Source organism: Protobothrops mucrosquamatus, unplaced genomic scaffold (genome assembly GCF_001527695.2).
Source record: "Protobothrops mucrosquamatus isolate PMUCROS unplaced genomic scaffold, P.Mucros_1.0 scaffold401, whole genome shotgun sequence".
Taxonomy (NCBI): Eukaryota; Metazoa; Chordata; class Lepidosauria; order Squamata; family Viperidae; genus Protobothrops; species Protobothrops mucrosquamatus.
In genome coordinates, this window is record NW_015386732.1 from 282824 (window position 1) to 299034 (window position 16211).

General features: G+C 33.4%; 1 protein-coding gene across 1 annotated transcript in view; it reads right to left on the reverse strand.

Moving 5' to 3' along the window:
• Positions 1-1838: 1838 nt before the first annotated feature.
• Positions 1839-16211, reverse strand: part of TMEM161B (transmembrane protein 161B) — a 27938-nt gene continuing 13565 nt past the window's right edge. Inside the window, exons 5-11 of the mRNA XM_015816136.1 lie at positions 11272-11423; positions 10799-10859; positions 9027-9167; positions 7976-8089; positions 7439-7613; positions 5930-6026; positions 1839-3153 (exon numbers count right to left, since the gene is read on the reverse strand). Of these exons, the coding sequence (XP_015671622.1) occupies positions 2876-3153; positions 5930-6026; positions 7439-7613; positions 7976-8089; positions 9027-9167; positions 10799-10859; positions 11272-11423 (1018 nt within the window). The 3' untranslated portion in view covers positions 1839-2875. The remainder of the gene's footprint in view (positions 3154-5929; positions 6027-7438; positions 7614-7975; positions 8090-9026; positions 9168-10798; positions 10860-11271; positions 11424-16211) is intronic.

Consider the following 16211-nt stretch of genomic DNA (forward strand, 5'->3'; position numbering starts at 1 on the left):
CTGCAGTTCTTTACCATTTGAATGCACCAATCTACAACATCAGATTTTAGGAAAAGATAGAAGAAACTTTGATGGGAAGAGATACAGGAAAGCCCCACTGCATGCATGTCTGAAGATTCACCTTTTTTTTAAAAAAAAAAAAGTATCCTTCAGAATTCCATAAAATCCATTCAAGCCACTATCAATAAACTGAACTGCACTTAATTTTGGTTAAAAAAAACATTGTTTGGGAAAGGAGCACAAACTTCAAAATTTAAAATCCATATTCTGGCAGTTGTTTTTTAAAATCATATGCTACTTTTCTGAGCACTCTAAAACTCTGGAGTGTTAAATGGTTTGTGCAAAGCTGGCAATCAACCTCAAGTATATATGTAGTTTTCCTCATATAATCAGCATAATAAAAATAAGCCTGTTTGACAATGCTTAAACCTGATCAACATTATTGATTCTATATTAGTCTGATTGGGCACAAATTAGGAACATTTTAGACTTAGTTTTGAAATGGTAGTCAAATTTGCAATTGTATTAGACTTGAAGCAAAACTTATAAAATGTGAGGTATAATATTGGCAAAGAGTCAATTGGACTCTTTGCCAATATTATACCTCACATTTTATAAGTTTTGCTTCAAGTCTAATATAATTGGAGTAGTTTCTATTAGTAGTTTTAATGTTCACTAGTTGAATATTTTTTATTTATTCCATTCAATACTTTGATTTTTGTAGCTATCTGCATATTAACCTTTACTTTTTCAGACATGCACTCCTCTTTTTATCCATACAGATAATGAGACCTAATTCTAATTTTTGAATGGATATATTTCAATCTAAGATTGTAGGAAATAACAAAAGGGCCATGGACATGACTCACTTTATATCAAATAATTATAGGTCATGATCCACCATTTGGACAAATATTTGTAACTGTCCTGCCCATCTACCACTAGCATATATACCCATTCATTTCTGCTAAGAGAATATGGACTTAAATATTTTTTTAAAGACGGCTAACCTATACATTTATATAGTGATTATAATAGTGAGATGGAAGGATAGTTCTCTCCAAAAAGGATGAAATTTATTGCAAAGATAACTTATATGTGAAATTATAACTTTTCACTTCACAAAATATTGTGGTTCATTGGCTGGCCTGGTCAAAAGAAATGATTGTGTGACATTGATCAACTCCAAACCAGTGGATGACTTCACCTAGTGGTTCTATGTAGAGCTTGAAAAAGATGGGAATATACAGTAAATATAAGCATTAACAGTGTCATGACCAGTAACAGGCATGCCTTGGTATGCCCATGGAAAATCTCAGCTTCATGATCTGCACTGACTACTGGTTTACTTCTGGGTGCAATTCAAGGTGCTGGCTGTCATCTTTGGCTATATAAGGCATAGGGCCAGATTACTTGAGGGATCACCTATCTCTCATAACAACTGCCCAGCCAATTTGATCCTGCAGGTTGGCCTCTTTTGGGTTCGTTTAATTAAACAATGTCATTTCTCAGAATTTCTGAAGTACACTTTCTCTGTAGTCAGGTCTACCCTCAAGTCTAGAATGAAGCCCCTCCCTACCCACACACCAGACCCATATAGCTTCACTATGTTGTTGTTTAGAGCTGCGAAGGTAAGGGAGAGCTTTCAGTTCATCACGTTTGCCATCTTTTATCTTTATTTTTTACTTATTTATTGCAATTTATTTGATTGTTGTGAGCCACCCCGAGTCATTGAGAGTCAGGTGGCATACAAATTTAATCTATTATTATTACAGAACTTAAAAATATTTGTGGTGGAATAGTCACCATTATAATTATCAAAATTTGCCCATCCTGCAGCATACATTCCACTGCTGATGTTTTCAAAGACTGTTTACTGAATTATACTTGTTAAAATTAGTTTAGTATTGATTAGTGTCAAATATCATCGACTAGTGCTATAATAATGGCATTTGTTAAATTATGGAACCCATAAAAGCTAAATAAATTTCTAGTTAATTATTAGCACCAATACTAAACATTCAATGATTTTTATGACCATTTATTATTTTTAAAATGACTGATGAGACCGAAAAAATATAATTATATTACTCTTATAATACCAATTTTAGAACTTCTTCACACATTACATTATGTGGTATAATGAAATGCATAAGCATATTATACCATTTTACATAATTTGTGAATGTGCAGAAGCAAAGTACATGTAGTAAGCTTTCAAACAATTCATGAGCTTACTGCCTGCAGATTATAAACACTAAACATTCATTTTAAATACATGAGTGCTCAGAGACACATGCCTGTAACATCTGAGAAACTTACGTTCCTGAATTTTCACACAAGTGATGCAGTACTAATATGAAAACACCTCCTGCAGGACAATTCTTCTTTATTCCATGCACTTTATTTACAACAAACTCTATTCAGAATGTTTCCTGTACTGTAATATACAGTATTTTGTTTGTCCTGTGGAATTAGTTTGCTTTTCAAAAGAAAAGTTATCCAAGTTTCTGGCTCCTTATATGGCTCAGTTAAAAGTTCACTTTTAGGCAGTCACCATTAATATTATCTTTTTATCTTAATACCACTAAGATCAGTCAATCAATGACTGAATACATCATGCTCCCAGGGTAGGATGGAACTCATGAAAATAAAAAAATACTTAAAACAAATCTCAAAGTAACCCTCTCTTAATTCTGACTACAAATTTGGATAATAGTGTTATGAAGTCAAGTTTTTTTTTGATATTACACACTACATTGCTTGTGATGATCGAAGAGGTATTAAAAGAATGAAACTTTATTATGTTATTTCTTCCAATATTCTTCTGCTTTGTCGGGGAACACAGACTTCTTTGAATGGCTGCTTTTTAAAATCATGCTACTGTCAAGTATTGATGATAGAACAGCCCAAAAAGGCTTGTGGAAAAAAGACAAGCAGCAATCCACCAAGTAAGAAATGAAAGGAGTCCTCTGAATAATAGTGGAGTGAAAATGTTCTTCAGGCTAGCCAGAGCCATTGTTAGCTGTATTACGGTTACCTTCATCTTTCTATCATCAGATGACGATTCAGAGCTTACTGAACTGCTCTGTGGACTGTCCTCTGGGGGTATATCTGAGGTTAATTCTGGATAAATGCCCCACGAATAGTTACCTACAGAAAAATAATTAAGGCAAGAACAATGCTAAGTTTTTATATCATTTTAATTACATGCTTCTAGGTATAAAATTGCATACTTATTAGAAAAGATAACCAACATTTTTATAAAGACAGAGACACCATTTGAAACATGAGACACATGGTGCAAACTTTTCTCAATATTAAATCAGGCTTCATTTTTAAAAAGATGAAATATTAAATTGGAAATATTTGGAAAGAAAAAGAATTAAAGAAATTTCCAGAAAAGATAGGTATTTCTCAACAAATTAAGCTTTTACAACAATTGTCTATGTTAATAGCACAGGAAATGGAAATAAAAATGAATTCTGTAAAAAAATTGAGTTTGCAAATACTGTAAACCAGGGAAGTGGCTAGCACATAAATTACAAGAAAAAGAAATAATACTGAAATTACAAAAGAGAAATATTGTATTGATGAGCAATGTGGCATGCAAAAAGCTTCTCATCATTATTATTCCAATTTGTATAAAAAAGTGACATCTTTCTAGAAAAAAACTGGTGAATATCTAAAGAAACAAAATTTACCAAGGATTACGAAGGAACAGAGACAGATTCTGAACCTCTATAAGTATAAGGGAAGTTTCTGAAGCTATAAAAAAGATTAAAGTAGGAAAAATGCTTGTAACCAGATGAATTATTAGTTTCTTATAAATGTTGTGATAAAATATCTTTACAACTTTCACAAAATATAATGAATTCTATCCTAGAAGGAAGAAAGATTGCAGACAATTGGAAAGAGGCCAATATAGCATTAATAGCTAAAAAAAAACATTTGAATTTAACAACAAATGATAAGTCAATATCATGATAGAATCATGACTTAAGCTGTTCATGATTTAAGCTGATAAACTGAAAATAATTTTGCAAGGATTTACTGATGAGGATTAATGTGGGTTTTTTTTACATACTAAAGTTAGAAATGTGTTGGACATTTTGGAATATTTGAAAAGCAAGCCACACTTATTTTCTTGGATAAGGCCTTTGAACTAAGCTTTCTTGTTCAGGGTTTTGATTGATGTGAATTTTGGAGAGAACTTGGGTAAGAAAATGGGGAAGATCAATTTATATTCCACAGAAAGCACAAATAATTATTAATGGAGATTGAACAAAAGATAGAGAGGCCCACTGTTCATTCCTCTCTTGTTTAATTTGGTTCTTGAGATACTGATTAGAGATGAAATAAAGATTAAAAAAGAAACATAAGTTATAAGGGCTTTTGCAGATAACTTGGTGTTGGTTCTGGAAGATCCTTTAAGGTGAACTAAAATATTAATGGGCAAATTAAAAGAATTTAGTGCATTAGCTAGTTTCAAGGTTAAAAAATAGAAGATGAAAATATAAACAAAAATATGAAAACACAAGATCAAACAGAACTGATGAATATAATGGTTTTAAGATTGAGAAGAAGGTAAAATATCTGGGTATCACTGTGACAAAAATTAACTCTTTGTTATTTTAAAATAACTATGTTAAGGCATGAATGAAGTTGAAAAAGACATGATAAGATGGAAGAAACTGCAATTATCATCGCTGGAAAGAATTTGTGATAGAAAAATGAAAGTCTTGCCTAAAATGATGTTTTTGTTTCAGATAATACTTGTATTGAGAACTAATGTATCACTGAAATTGTGGCAGAAGGAAATACCTAAATTTGTGTGCCAGGGAAAAATGTGTTAAATATAAGATGTTACAAGATGCAAAGGAAAGCGAATGATTAGGTTTACCTGATTTGAATTTATATTTTGCAACTTGCTGTTTGAATAAAGAAACGGATGCTGCTGAGAAATAATAGGCTTATGGAGTTTAAGAACACAACCTGACATTTCGACGGCATGGTTATTTGTAGTATAACAAAGTTAAGGCTAATGTGTACTTTAAAAATCACTATGTTAGAATGACATATTGAGAATGCAGAATAAATAGAAACCCAGCTTGGGGCTGGAAACACCTTTGTGCTCTCAGCACAAGAAGCATTTTATAGATGAGAATACACAAACACAAATGTTTGAAACAAAATTGTGTACAAATGATGAAAATGTAATTGCTAAAATGTATAAACTTTTATTAAACTTTGAAACAGAAAAAGAACAAGTGAAAGAACATATGATGAAATAGGCTAAATATTTTGGCAACAATCTAGAGATGGAAAAATGGGGAAATATGTGGCTGAAGGGATTGAAATTTACATTGTGTTATAATCTTAAACAGAATTTTTATAAAATGATGTATTGTTGATACATGTCATCAGAAAAATTGTCTAGAATATATAAAAGCATTTCAAAGTTATGTAGGAAATGTGAAAAACTAGAAGGGACATTTTATCATTTTTACTGGATATGTAAAAAAAGCTAGAAAACTCTGGATTGAAATACACACAGTGATTCAGACCAATTTAAAGGTTTATATGCAATTGAGACAAAATGTTTTTCTTTTGGGATTGATGGACATAGTTTGAAAAAAGAAAGCAAGTTTGTTTCTGAACATGTTAACTGCATCTTTGTTCATGCATGACTACAACCAGCAGCATTTTATTTCCTGTTGCACAGTGATATTTATGACATATATTGATTTGGAAATTAAAAGATGACTGGTGGGATGGGAATAGAGAAATGAATAACCAAGAAATTAACCTTTTCAATCTACCTTTGTCTACTTTCAAAACAAACCCCCTGTAAATGATTTTTGTACCTAATATATTTTTCCAGTAACTGCCCATAAGCATTTTATTTCATTTATTGAATATTTCTTACCTAAAGTTTTTAATAGAAGAGTCATGTGCAGCAACATAACCAGAGGTGCCACATATTGAAGAGCAATTATACAAAGATAATAAAATACTCTGGCCACCTGAAGTCAACAAAAATATTGCACAATTAGGGGAATACTATCATATAAATTATCATAGCCAACAACACACACAATTAATGGTATAACCACATTAAACACTTTTACGGAATGTGTTGACAATCAACCACCCAAGAGAGAGATCCCAATACTCATCTGTTGGAAAGGGAGCAAAGCCTACATTTTTCACTCCCTGCCCTGTCAGCCCACAGAGCCATGAATAATCGTTCTCTGACAACTAAAGATCTAAAAATGTGGACTCAAACAGCAGTTAACAGAATGAATAAGCAGAAGGTAATGCCACGCTAATCCAAGTAGTCTCCCATTTTCTTTTCAATTCCCTCTCCATTAAGCATGCATTTCTAATTCTGAAAAAACTGGAAAGTTTTTTCTGATTCCTCTTTTGACTGAAGCCAATCCACATAGTTTTTTTATAACAGTGCTATTATAAAAATGATCTTGTTCTACAGTCTGAAAAGTGAGTGAGTGATTTACATTAAGAATATATTTGCTGTTCATGAACACAAATGGCTAACTCCCGGAAAGCAAACGAATAGTAAAATATTTTGAAAAGCAAACTGTTTTGACACTTTTTCCTGTTATTTAATTATTAAAGTCCAGCCCAATCTGGTCAACTCCGGGCAGTTTACAACAGTAAAAACAATACAAAACAGATCATATAATCCAAAAGAAAGTCTACCTAACAATCAATTAAATAACTGAAACTTCTCACAAAATGTCTGGGGATAAAGCTAGATTTGAAGGGTACACTTTAGATTGTTTGAAGAGGGTAGGTGCCAAGACATGCGCCCGCTTCCTGCTATCCAACAGGCAATATTATTTAATGGAACCCAAGCATGCTCTGTCTGATCATATGGGAGGAGCAGAAACTATAGGAGATAAATAATCCCTCAGATCAAAGGAAAACAATTAATAGTTAAGGAGGTACTCTCAATATTTAAAAAACCCTTTCAACTTCTCCCGAAGCATTTACTTTTATTCTAAAAGGGATAATATTTTAGAATGCTCTTGTATTTGTTGTTTCTTATTTAAAATAGAATTTCATGTGTTATTTATATCTAATCTCTTTTTCTAAATTGAAAAAGACAAAGGAATCCACACACAATTCTATTTATATAAAAATATATAAGCATACAATTTTATGAAATAGAATATATTAAAAGTATAACCATTTTCAAGAAAACAATAATAATATTACTCAAAATTAATGAAAAATGAATTATCAGTCTTACTGCCAGACAATCTTACACTTAAAAGTAACTAAAGTATATTGTGGTTGTTTCTAGAAAAACACATCAAATTCTGCCTTAGTCTAATTTTTAAAAAATGCTCATTAATTAAAACTTAAATGGCTTGTTAATTTATATATTTGATTATAGTAACCTTAGGCTTACCATTTTCTGCAATTCAACAGTACTTATTCTTCCCACTTCTTTTTTCATCTGATCCACACATTTCTGTGCTAAATTCAGATAGGCTTGGAGATGGCTACGCATCATGGCTAACCTCAAAGCACATAGGAGAATTATAATCCACAATCTTAGAGTATCAAATGTAGCTTCTGACATTCTGTAGATCAAAGAATGAACACAGTAATTTTCTAAATATCATTCCTCACACCCCTACACCCCCCACAAGCACACATGCAAACACTGGGGAGAAGATAGGAATGGCAGATGGGAATGTGTTCCTATGAGTAAGAATGAGGGGAGAGAAATGTGGATGAAAAGAAATCAAAGAAAGGAGAACTGCTTGTGCCTCCATGAGGGATTGAATGAATAGAGAGGAGGCCTTTGATTTCTCCTCAGAAAAGATGAAAATGTTTGTCCTAAACACTAAGGTTATGAATAAGAATATATCTATAAAAATATTACATTTTAAATATATACTTATTATAAGGTTTAAAAATAAAGATTTCCAAAGCAGCTTACAAAGGCACATTTTCTTTTCCTAATGGTGGGTTCATAATATAATCCTTGGTAATTGGCTTTACCCATAATAACACCATAAGTAGAGGTGCCAGGAAGTTTATATGTAGCAGAGTTCTGGAAGAAATAGAAAACAAAAATAAATACATTGTATTATTACGGAAAAAATATATTTCTAAACTATCCTATATTGAAAGCAAGAGAAATAAATATTAGTCTAACTGATTTCTGTTACATTAAATTATTTATGGTTTCTAAAGAGCTTGAAAAAACCTTGGAATTCATTGCAAGCTTATCAAGTATTCTTGTGTAAAATGAATAATAAAAATTAACTCCCCAAGCCTAATTTGTTTGCCATTACAAATATTCCCTAACACATACAACTGCAAGAAAGTTTGGAAGTTTGTCCCTTTGAACGAGGGAATACGGAGAGTGGTTACATATATAGGTTGTTCTCAATTTATGACCACAACTGAGTCCAAAATTCAAGTCAATTCAAGGTGTTGGTAATGACATTTAAAACCCTATATGGCAGATTATTTGTGGGACTAATCTAAGTTACATCTATCTGTCCTATCAGGTTTGGCAGGAATGGCATGTTAAGGGTCATATCCTTTAAGGAATATCATCTGGGTAAGGCAGAACAGCAGCTTCTGCCATGGCACTGATCCTTTGGAACATCATTCCCCCAAGATTAGATTAATCAAAGAAAACACATTAATGGATAATAGGAGACAAAAAAAATAGGACTGTATTCAGATACCTAAAATATAGAGGGGTGAACAGATGAGTATCTGGATCGAACTCATCAGTTTAGCTCTTAAATTTTAGGTGTCTGAACATAGTCCTATTTTATTCCATTCTCTTAATCTATTAGTGGGTTTCCTTTGAAAATTCTTCATGAATTTGAAATGCATTTTAATAAGATTTTAAATTTACTGAATTTTAGAAAATACATTCTGAAATTTGACAGAAAAAAGAGCCATGTTATAAGAATACTACTACTGAGAGTGGAGAATACAATTTAAGTTGAAATCTATACACTTTAGCTTACTGGGTGATTTTTTCGGTTGTTAAACTCAAAGCATCTAGATGCATCTGAGCCAGCCTCAAACCAGGGAATGTCAAGAAAGCTCCAATAAGTGAACAAAGGATAGCCAGGAAAAGTTTGAAGGTTAGCTTAGAAACAGGACCCCTAAAAGAGAAAAAGTGACAGTTAGCTTTTCTAACATTTAAAAACAGTACATATTGTATTTTTTCTACTAACAATACAGGTGATTGAAAAAGAAACAAAAAAACAAAAAAAAAACCACCCAAGGAACATTCTAACCTTTAAAAAGCCTGTTGTTATAATATAATTGAAAACTGGAAATATTACACCAACTTATGCTTAGAGATGGAAAAACGCCATATTTGCATGGAGTGTTTCAACACTGGCTCCATCTAACAAGCTGTATGCCTGTCTCCTGCCACTTAAATTTCATCTGAATCTAACAGAATTTTCTTCTTGGATACAAATTGTTCCTGTAATCATAAAGAGGCTTATACTTATATTCAAGGTGTTGGTGTTAAGCTTTAAAGCCTTTCATGGCAGGTTATGTGAAGGACTATATCTGTCTCATTTTACTTGCCCATCTCACCAGTCCAGCAAGGAGGGCTTGTTATAAGGTTCCATTGCCTACATTTAATGGCCTTAGGCAGCAGGTTTGTCTGCAGTGGCACCACTTTGTGGAATCTTCTCCCCTCTAAGGTGAAATTGGCCACATCTCTTCTGAGCCTCCAAAGGTCCCTTAAGACTTGGTTGTGGCAAAGAGGCTTGGGGACCCAGGGGACAGGTGAGGTAGTAACTTCTTTTCGTCTACTTTTTGCTTTAGCTCAGTTTTTCTATTGATTTTGATATTTTAATTGTTAATATTGTAATGATTAAGTATTTATTGTTTTAACTTGTAAGCCAGCCAGAGTTACTTATTCTGCAAGATGGATGGATATTATGATAGACAGACAGACACAAATAAAACTATTTTTAGATCTTACACTGAAGAGAGACAGGGGTAGGGGTTCCCCATCAAATTCTTCCCCATTATGTGTCTTACATATTATCTGATGAAAATTATCAAGAAGGCTTTTTTTGCCAAATTCAAATGCAAAAGTCCTTCTTATTGTGTGTTATGCCAGGATAAGTGAGCATAGATTCAAGTGTATCGAATGTTGCTATGAACTAAAAAAGTTGTGGAGTACTCGTGCTGATTTATGAGAAGATATTTATGTGCCAAAGAACAAGAACCAGAAGTCTATGTTTGGATCAGAAACTGGATCATAACTGAGCAGTCTCAGTGGACACAAAATACTAGCAGAATTTGAGAGGGAATAAAATAAAATGGGCTGTATAATAGAAATGTGTATATGAAAAAAAAGGCAGAACTGACACATATTCTACTTTAGACTATTCTAGACTATTCTGCACTGTGATACTTAGCTGAACATCCAATTAATAATAATTTTATTACTTATTTATGCTATTTCTAATTTACCCAATAATTGAAATTGTTGGTTTACATTATACAGATCATTATAAAATGCACAATTATTAATTTTTATATAAAAGATACATTTATGTCTCCATCCAAGCATACAATGACAGGATTCCTGCATTTCAGACAGAAGAACCAAGAATTATTGTCCTAAACAAAATGTAGGTTTTTGGCATACTTTCAGCTATTGCAGATGTGATTCTGAATTAAAGGATCCATAATTCTGAAAAATGTTACAAGGAGAACATTTTGATGATAATATATATTCTTCTGTAATATTGTGTTTTATACTTACTGGGATTCCAACCCTTGTTTTTCAAAAAATCGCACTGCACTTTCTGAAAAATTGGAGAAACCTGTAGATAGAATGTAGAAAGTAAACATAGAATATTAGGTTGCTAATATGGAAAGAATAGAATAGTTTTAAATAGTTAAGCCAAAATATCAATTCAGCTATGCATAATCTAGAACATCCTTTGCTATATGTAAAATCAAAATGCTATTTGAAAGTGCAATACATTATTAGAAAATAACACCATTATTATTACAAAAGAATATAGTATTACTGAATTTAATAGTTCTGAACTCTAACCTAAGAATATTTATAATTTGCAGAAAAATATTTCATGACTGTAATACTAATGGGGAAAAATTATGAAATAGAAGATTTGAAAACAAAAAATATTGGTAAATATTTTTCAAAATATTATCTATCAAATATTTATTGTTAAAATTAAGTATTTGTCCATATTAACATCAAAATATTACCTGATTCAAGTCCAAACTCCAAATAGTTTTCTGTTACAATCAGAATTACCATTGCTTTGACAAAGAAAAAGAAGCCAAAAGTTACACAGACTGATTTTTCACCTCCTTCTTCAACTTTAAAGTAGTGTGTAGTTAATGAGAACAATATTTTGCTGTATATAAGTGTCAAGGAAAAAGTCATACAGTTCTAAATAAAGATGTTTGAACCCAAGTGCTAACATTACAGAGATTACCCTATAAGGAAAATTATAGACATTGTCATAAATTAATTTTGGCCGTATTTGGGGGGGGGGGGGAGCTGGAGTAGTAGTTTTTAAGCTGTAAGGTAAATGTGTTCAGACTCATAATCTATTAATGACATCATAAAAGATTACTGCCAACCTCATATTTTTGCAAAAATGTTATACAAAATCACATTGCTAAATTTTAGCAAAACAATCTAAATATTCCTGGCTGTGCACAAATGTGTATACTAGACTTAAAAGAAAACCCCACTAAAATCAAATCCATTTTTACCCAAAGAAGACTGGAACTTGTTTTTCATTTGGCAAATTTTAAAAATTGGATCCCGTATGGAAAAAAAAGACTGCATTCTTGGGGAATACCAGTAGGGTTGGGGAGGAGGAATAATATAATGTGCAGGTTTTCAGAAACCAGCTATTATGTGGAAAATGAATACTTTTGGAAAAGAAACCTTAGCCCAATTTGCTCAAAATGTATCATAAGATGGACTTCTGTTAAAGCAATGGCAGACTGAAAGTGAGTTTGCTTTTAGCCAAGCCGACAACAAACATGGGAGAAAATAAAGCCACAGGCTCAATAAAGGAGAGGACTTAGGATCACTGAGTGTTCCTTTCAGATGCTTCCAGTGATGAAATTGTAAAATAGTGGTTTCTGGTGGGTTTTAGAGCTCTGGAAGTTGGGAGAGTCAACTCTGCCAGAGCCACAATTTGGAGCCTTCAAGAGGTGTTGGGTTTGTCCCCTTTCTTTCTTGATCATCTTTAGTAGAAATGACTTGTAAATGGCTTTTTTGATATTAACAACTTTCAGAAGTACAACTGTCATTATACTGGGTGATTTTCCTTCTACCTGTAGTGAAAAAAAACTTTCGGTAAGTGTAAAACCTAAAGAAAAACTTTTTTATTGGAAATAAGCATCAAAAAGATGATTAAAATGTTGGTTTTAGTTTTAAATGGAGTAGGGGGCCAGACTGATTGAAAATTAGATTTTGAAATATTTCCTGTAGTTTGCTAAAATCTTATTAAAATATATGCAGATTTTGAGTTTACCTGTAAAAAAAAATTCCCTTGGGAATATATGCTGGATGAGAAAAAAAACATGATAAAAGGAGACCCTTTAGGCTGGTTAACTAGAGGCAGATTCACTACTACAGAATGGGGAAAAAGTATTTTAATTCTCGGAAATGCCAAGGATATTTAGTAACAATGTACCCAGAAACTTCACTTTAGACTATCTAATACAATAAAAATGGGCTTAAAAGAAAGAGATAGAAGAGAATATAACTGAAAATCAGAATGAATGTCTATGGAGATTCTCAATCATCCAGATCATGGTTTCCCAAACTGAAGAAGCTTCTTGGATGAGAAGTAAAACATTTTCAAAGAAAAAACAAAGGAAGTCCAGTTGTCTTTTAAAAAGCACCTTTGGGACATGAGGATTAGATTGTTTTGGATATGGATTTAAAATTGATAAGATACAAGAAAGATACTGCTAGGCATTTTACAGAACTTATAGATGAAAGTGGTTGATATTTTAGTAGTTAAAAGGGACACATAAATAATAAACCAATAGTGTTACTTGGATATCTGGATTTTAACTGACAAGTGACTTGGACAATTTTATTTTGGATTTACAACAGAGATGTGTTAAGAAGGAATTCCTGTGAAAAGACAAGGAGAGAAAGAAATCAATTTTTGGAATATGACCTAAAAGGAATAAACATCAAGATCTTTNATGGTATTGTGCTGGTATGGGCTTTTATGATCGCATTTTTGAGAGTTTCCTACGCTTCTTGGGTTGTTTTCCGCTTTAGGATTTTCATCCATGGGATCTTTCCTAGGTTCTCTCTGAGTTTGTTAAAGTCAGCTCTTTCAAAGTTCAAGACACTGGTTGGATTGTTTTCTGTTGCTACTTTGTGTTATATTAAATTCCACTAGGATGTGGTCACTTTCACCCAAGGTTCCAGCAACTTCAACTCCCTCTATCACTTCGTCTCTATTTGTAAGGATTAAATCCAGTATAGCTTTATTTCTAGTTCCCTCCTCCACCTTTTGTGTAACAAAGTTGTTGGTTAGGTTGGTTAGGAATCTGTTTGATCTCCCGCTCACTGCAGAGTTTGTCTCCCAGTTCATATCTGGATAGTTGAAGTCTCTCATTACTACTGTGATATGCTTCCTAAATGCGCTTGTTAACTGGTTGGCAAAGAGTTCATCTATTTTTTCTGCTTGGTTGGGTGGTCTAATATACACCTATGGCAATGTCACTTTTTTTCCTCTTTGATATTGACCCATATACATTCTGGAGACATTTTATCTTTGATCATGTGCGTTTCTGCAGATATGTAGTGTTCTTTTACATGTAGTGCAACTCCCCCTCCTCTTTTTGTAGACTTGTTTCTTTTGAACAATTTGTATCCATCAGTCCATTCCATTCATGGGTTTCGTCCCACCAGGTTTCTGTTATGCCAACTATGTCATACCTTTCCTCGTGTACTATTGCTTCTAGTTCATCCTGTTTGTTCCTCAAGCTTTGAGCGTTGGTATATAAGCATTTAAGACTTTTATGCCTGTCCATGGGTGTGTTTCCTTTATCTCCTGATTGTTGTTCGGGTTTTTCTTTTCTTTTTTCATCACTGCTGCCTCATTGTTTGATTTGTTTTCTTGGGATTTGATTGGTTTTGGGGTCTGGAGATTCTAGAGATTGGTCACCCTCCCCCCTCAGTTTTAGTTTAAAGCCCTTCTGATGAGTTGGGCCAGTCTTTTTCCAAGTATATTTTTGCCTGTTTTCATGAGGTATAGTCCATCCCTTGCCAATAGTCCTTCGTGTAGGAAATGCAGTCAATGATCCAGGAAACCAAAGTTTTCTTGGCAACACCAACCCTTTAGCCAATGGTTTATTTCTAAAATTCTTTTTCCCCTCAATGGGTGTTGGCCTTTTGTTGGGAGTACTGATGAGAACACTGCTTATGCTCCTAGCTTAACTTTATTTATTTATTTATTTATTTATTTATATTTAAACTTCTATGCCGCCCTTCTCCCCAGAGGGACTCAGGGCGGCTCACAGCATGTTAAAAAACAACACAAAAAAACATTTCCCCTATAAAACCAATTAAAAAGCAAATATATTAATAGCTGTGTCATATTTAAAATCTTTGAAAATTTTTAAAAATTATTCCCTNTTTTTAAGCCTGGTCTCGCCCAATCTGTATTTGTACCTTTGTTTTTTCCTGCCTAAATGTAAGACTTTGCTTTTCTCCACATTGAAACTCATTTTGTTGGATAGGACCTATTGTTCAAATTTGTCAAGATCTTTTTGGATCCTGAGTTTGTCTTCTGGGGTGTTGGCTACTCCTATCAGTTTGGTGTCATCTGCAAATTTGATGAGTTCCCCTTCAATTCTCTCATCTAAATCATTTATGAAGATATTGAAGAATACTGGGCCTAAGACGGAACCTTGTGGTACCCACCGCTTACTTCTCTCCATGTGGATGTTGTGCCATTGAGGACTACTTGTTGAGTACAGTTTGTCAGCCAGCTACAGATCCATCTGGTGCTGATGTTGTCTATTCCACCTTTTCCTAGTTTATCAAGGAGTAGGATGTGGTCTACTTTGTCAAATGCCTTACTGAAATCTAAATATACTATGTCCACAGCATTTCGCTGGTCTACTAGTTTAGTCACTTTATTGAAGAATGAGATAAGATTGGTTTGGCATGATCTGTTTTTAACAAACCCGTGCTGGCTACTAGTTATGACTTTTTTTGCTTCCAGTTGTTCGCAGATCTGTTTTTTTATTATCTTTTCTAGGATCTTCCCAGGTATTGATGTTAAACTGATTGGTCTGTAGTTTCCCGAGTCTGATTTTTTTTCCTTTCTTGAAGACAGGGACCACATCAGCCCTTTTCCAATCCTCAAGTAATTCCCCTGTGCTCCAGGATTTTTGAAAGATGTGGTGCAGTGGTTCTGAGATAACATCTGCCAGCTCCTTCAGAACTCTGGGATGTAATCTGTCAGGCCCCGGTGATTTATATTTGTCAAGGTCGGATAGGTGTTCTCTTACCATTTTCTTGCTTATTTTAATTTTTGTTTCTAATTTGTCTTTTGCAGTGGTTTTTGGTATGTTGGGCTATCGTTTGTTTTTGTGTGAAGACTGATACAAAATATGAGTTAAGCAGCTCTGCTTTCTCCCTGTTGCCCGTTATTTCCTTGCCATCTTCTCTCTTTAATGGACCTACAGTTTGCTTGACATTTTTCTTGTTGTTAATATGTTGGGAGAAACTTTTTTTTTTTATCCATGATTTCTGTTGCAAGCCTTTGTTTGTTCTGAGCCTTTGCTTTCCTGACTTCATCTTTACACGTTCTGGCTGTCTCCTGATAATCGGCCTTAGTTATGTGTCCCTCTTTCTCTTTTTTGTATTTGTCCTTTTTTTCTTTCAGTTTGTTAGAGAGATCTTTGTGTAGCCATGCTGGTTTCTTCTTGAATTTCTTGTTTTTCTTTTTCAATGGTATTGTGCTGGTATGGGCTTTTATGATCGCATTTTTGAGAGTTTCCTACGCTTCTTGGGTTGTTTTCCGCTTTAGGATTTTCATCCATGGGATCTTTCCTAGGTTCTCTCTGAGTTTGTTAAAGTCAGCTCTTTCAAAGTTCAAGACACTGGTTGGATTGTTTTCTGTTGCTACTTTGTGTTATATTAAATTCCA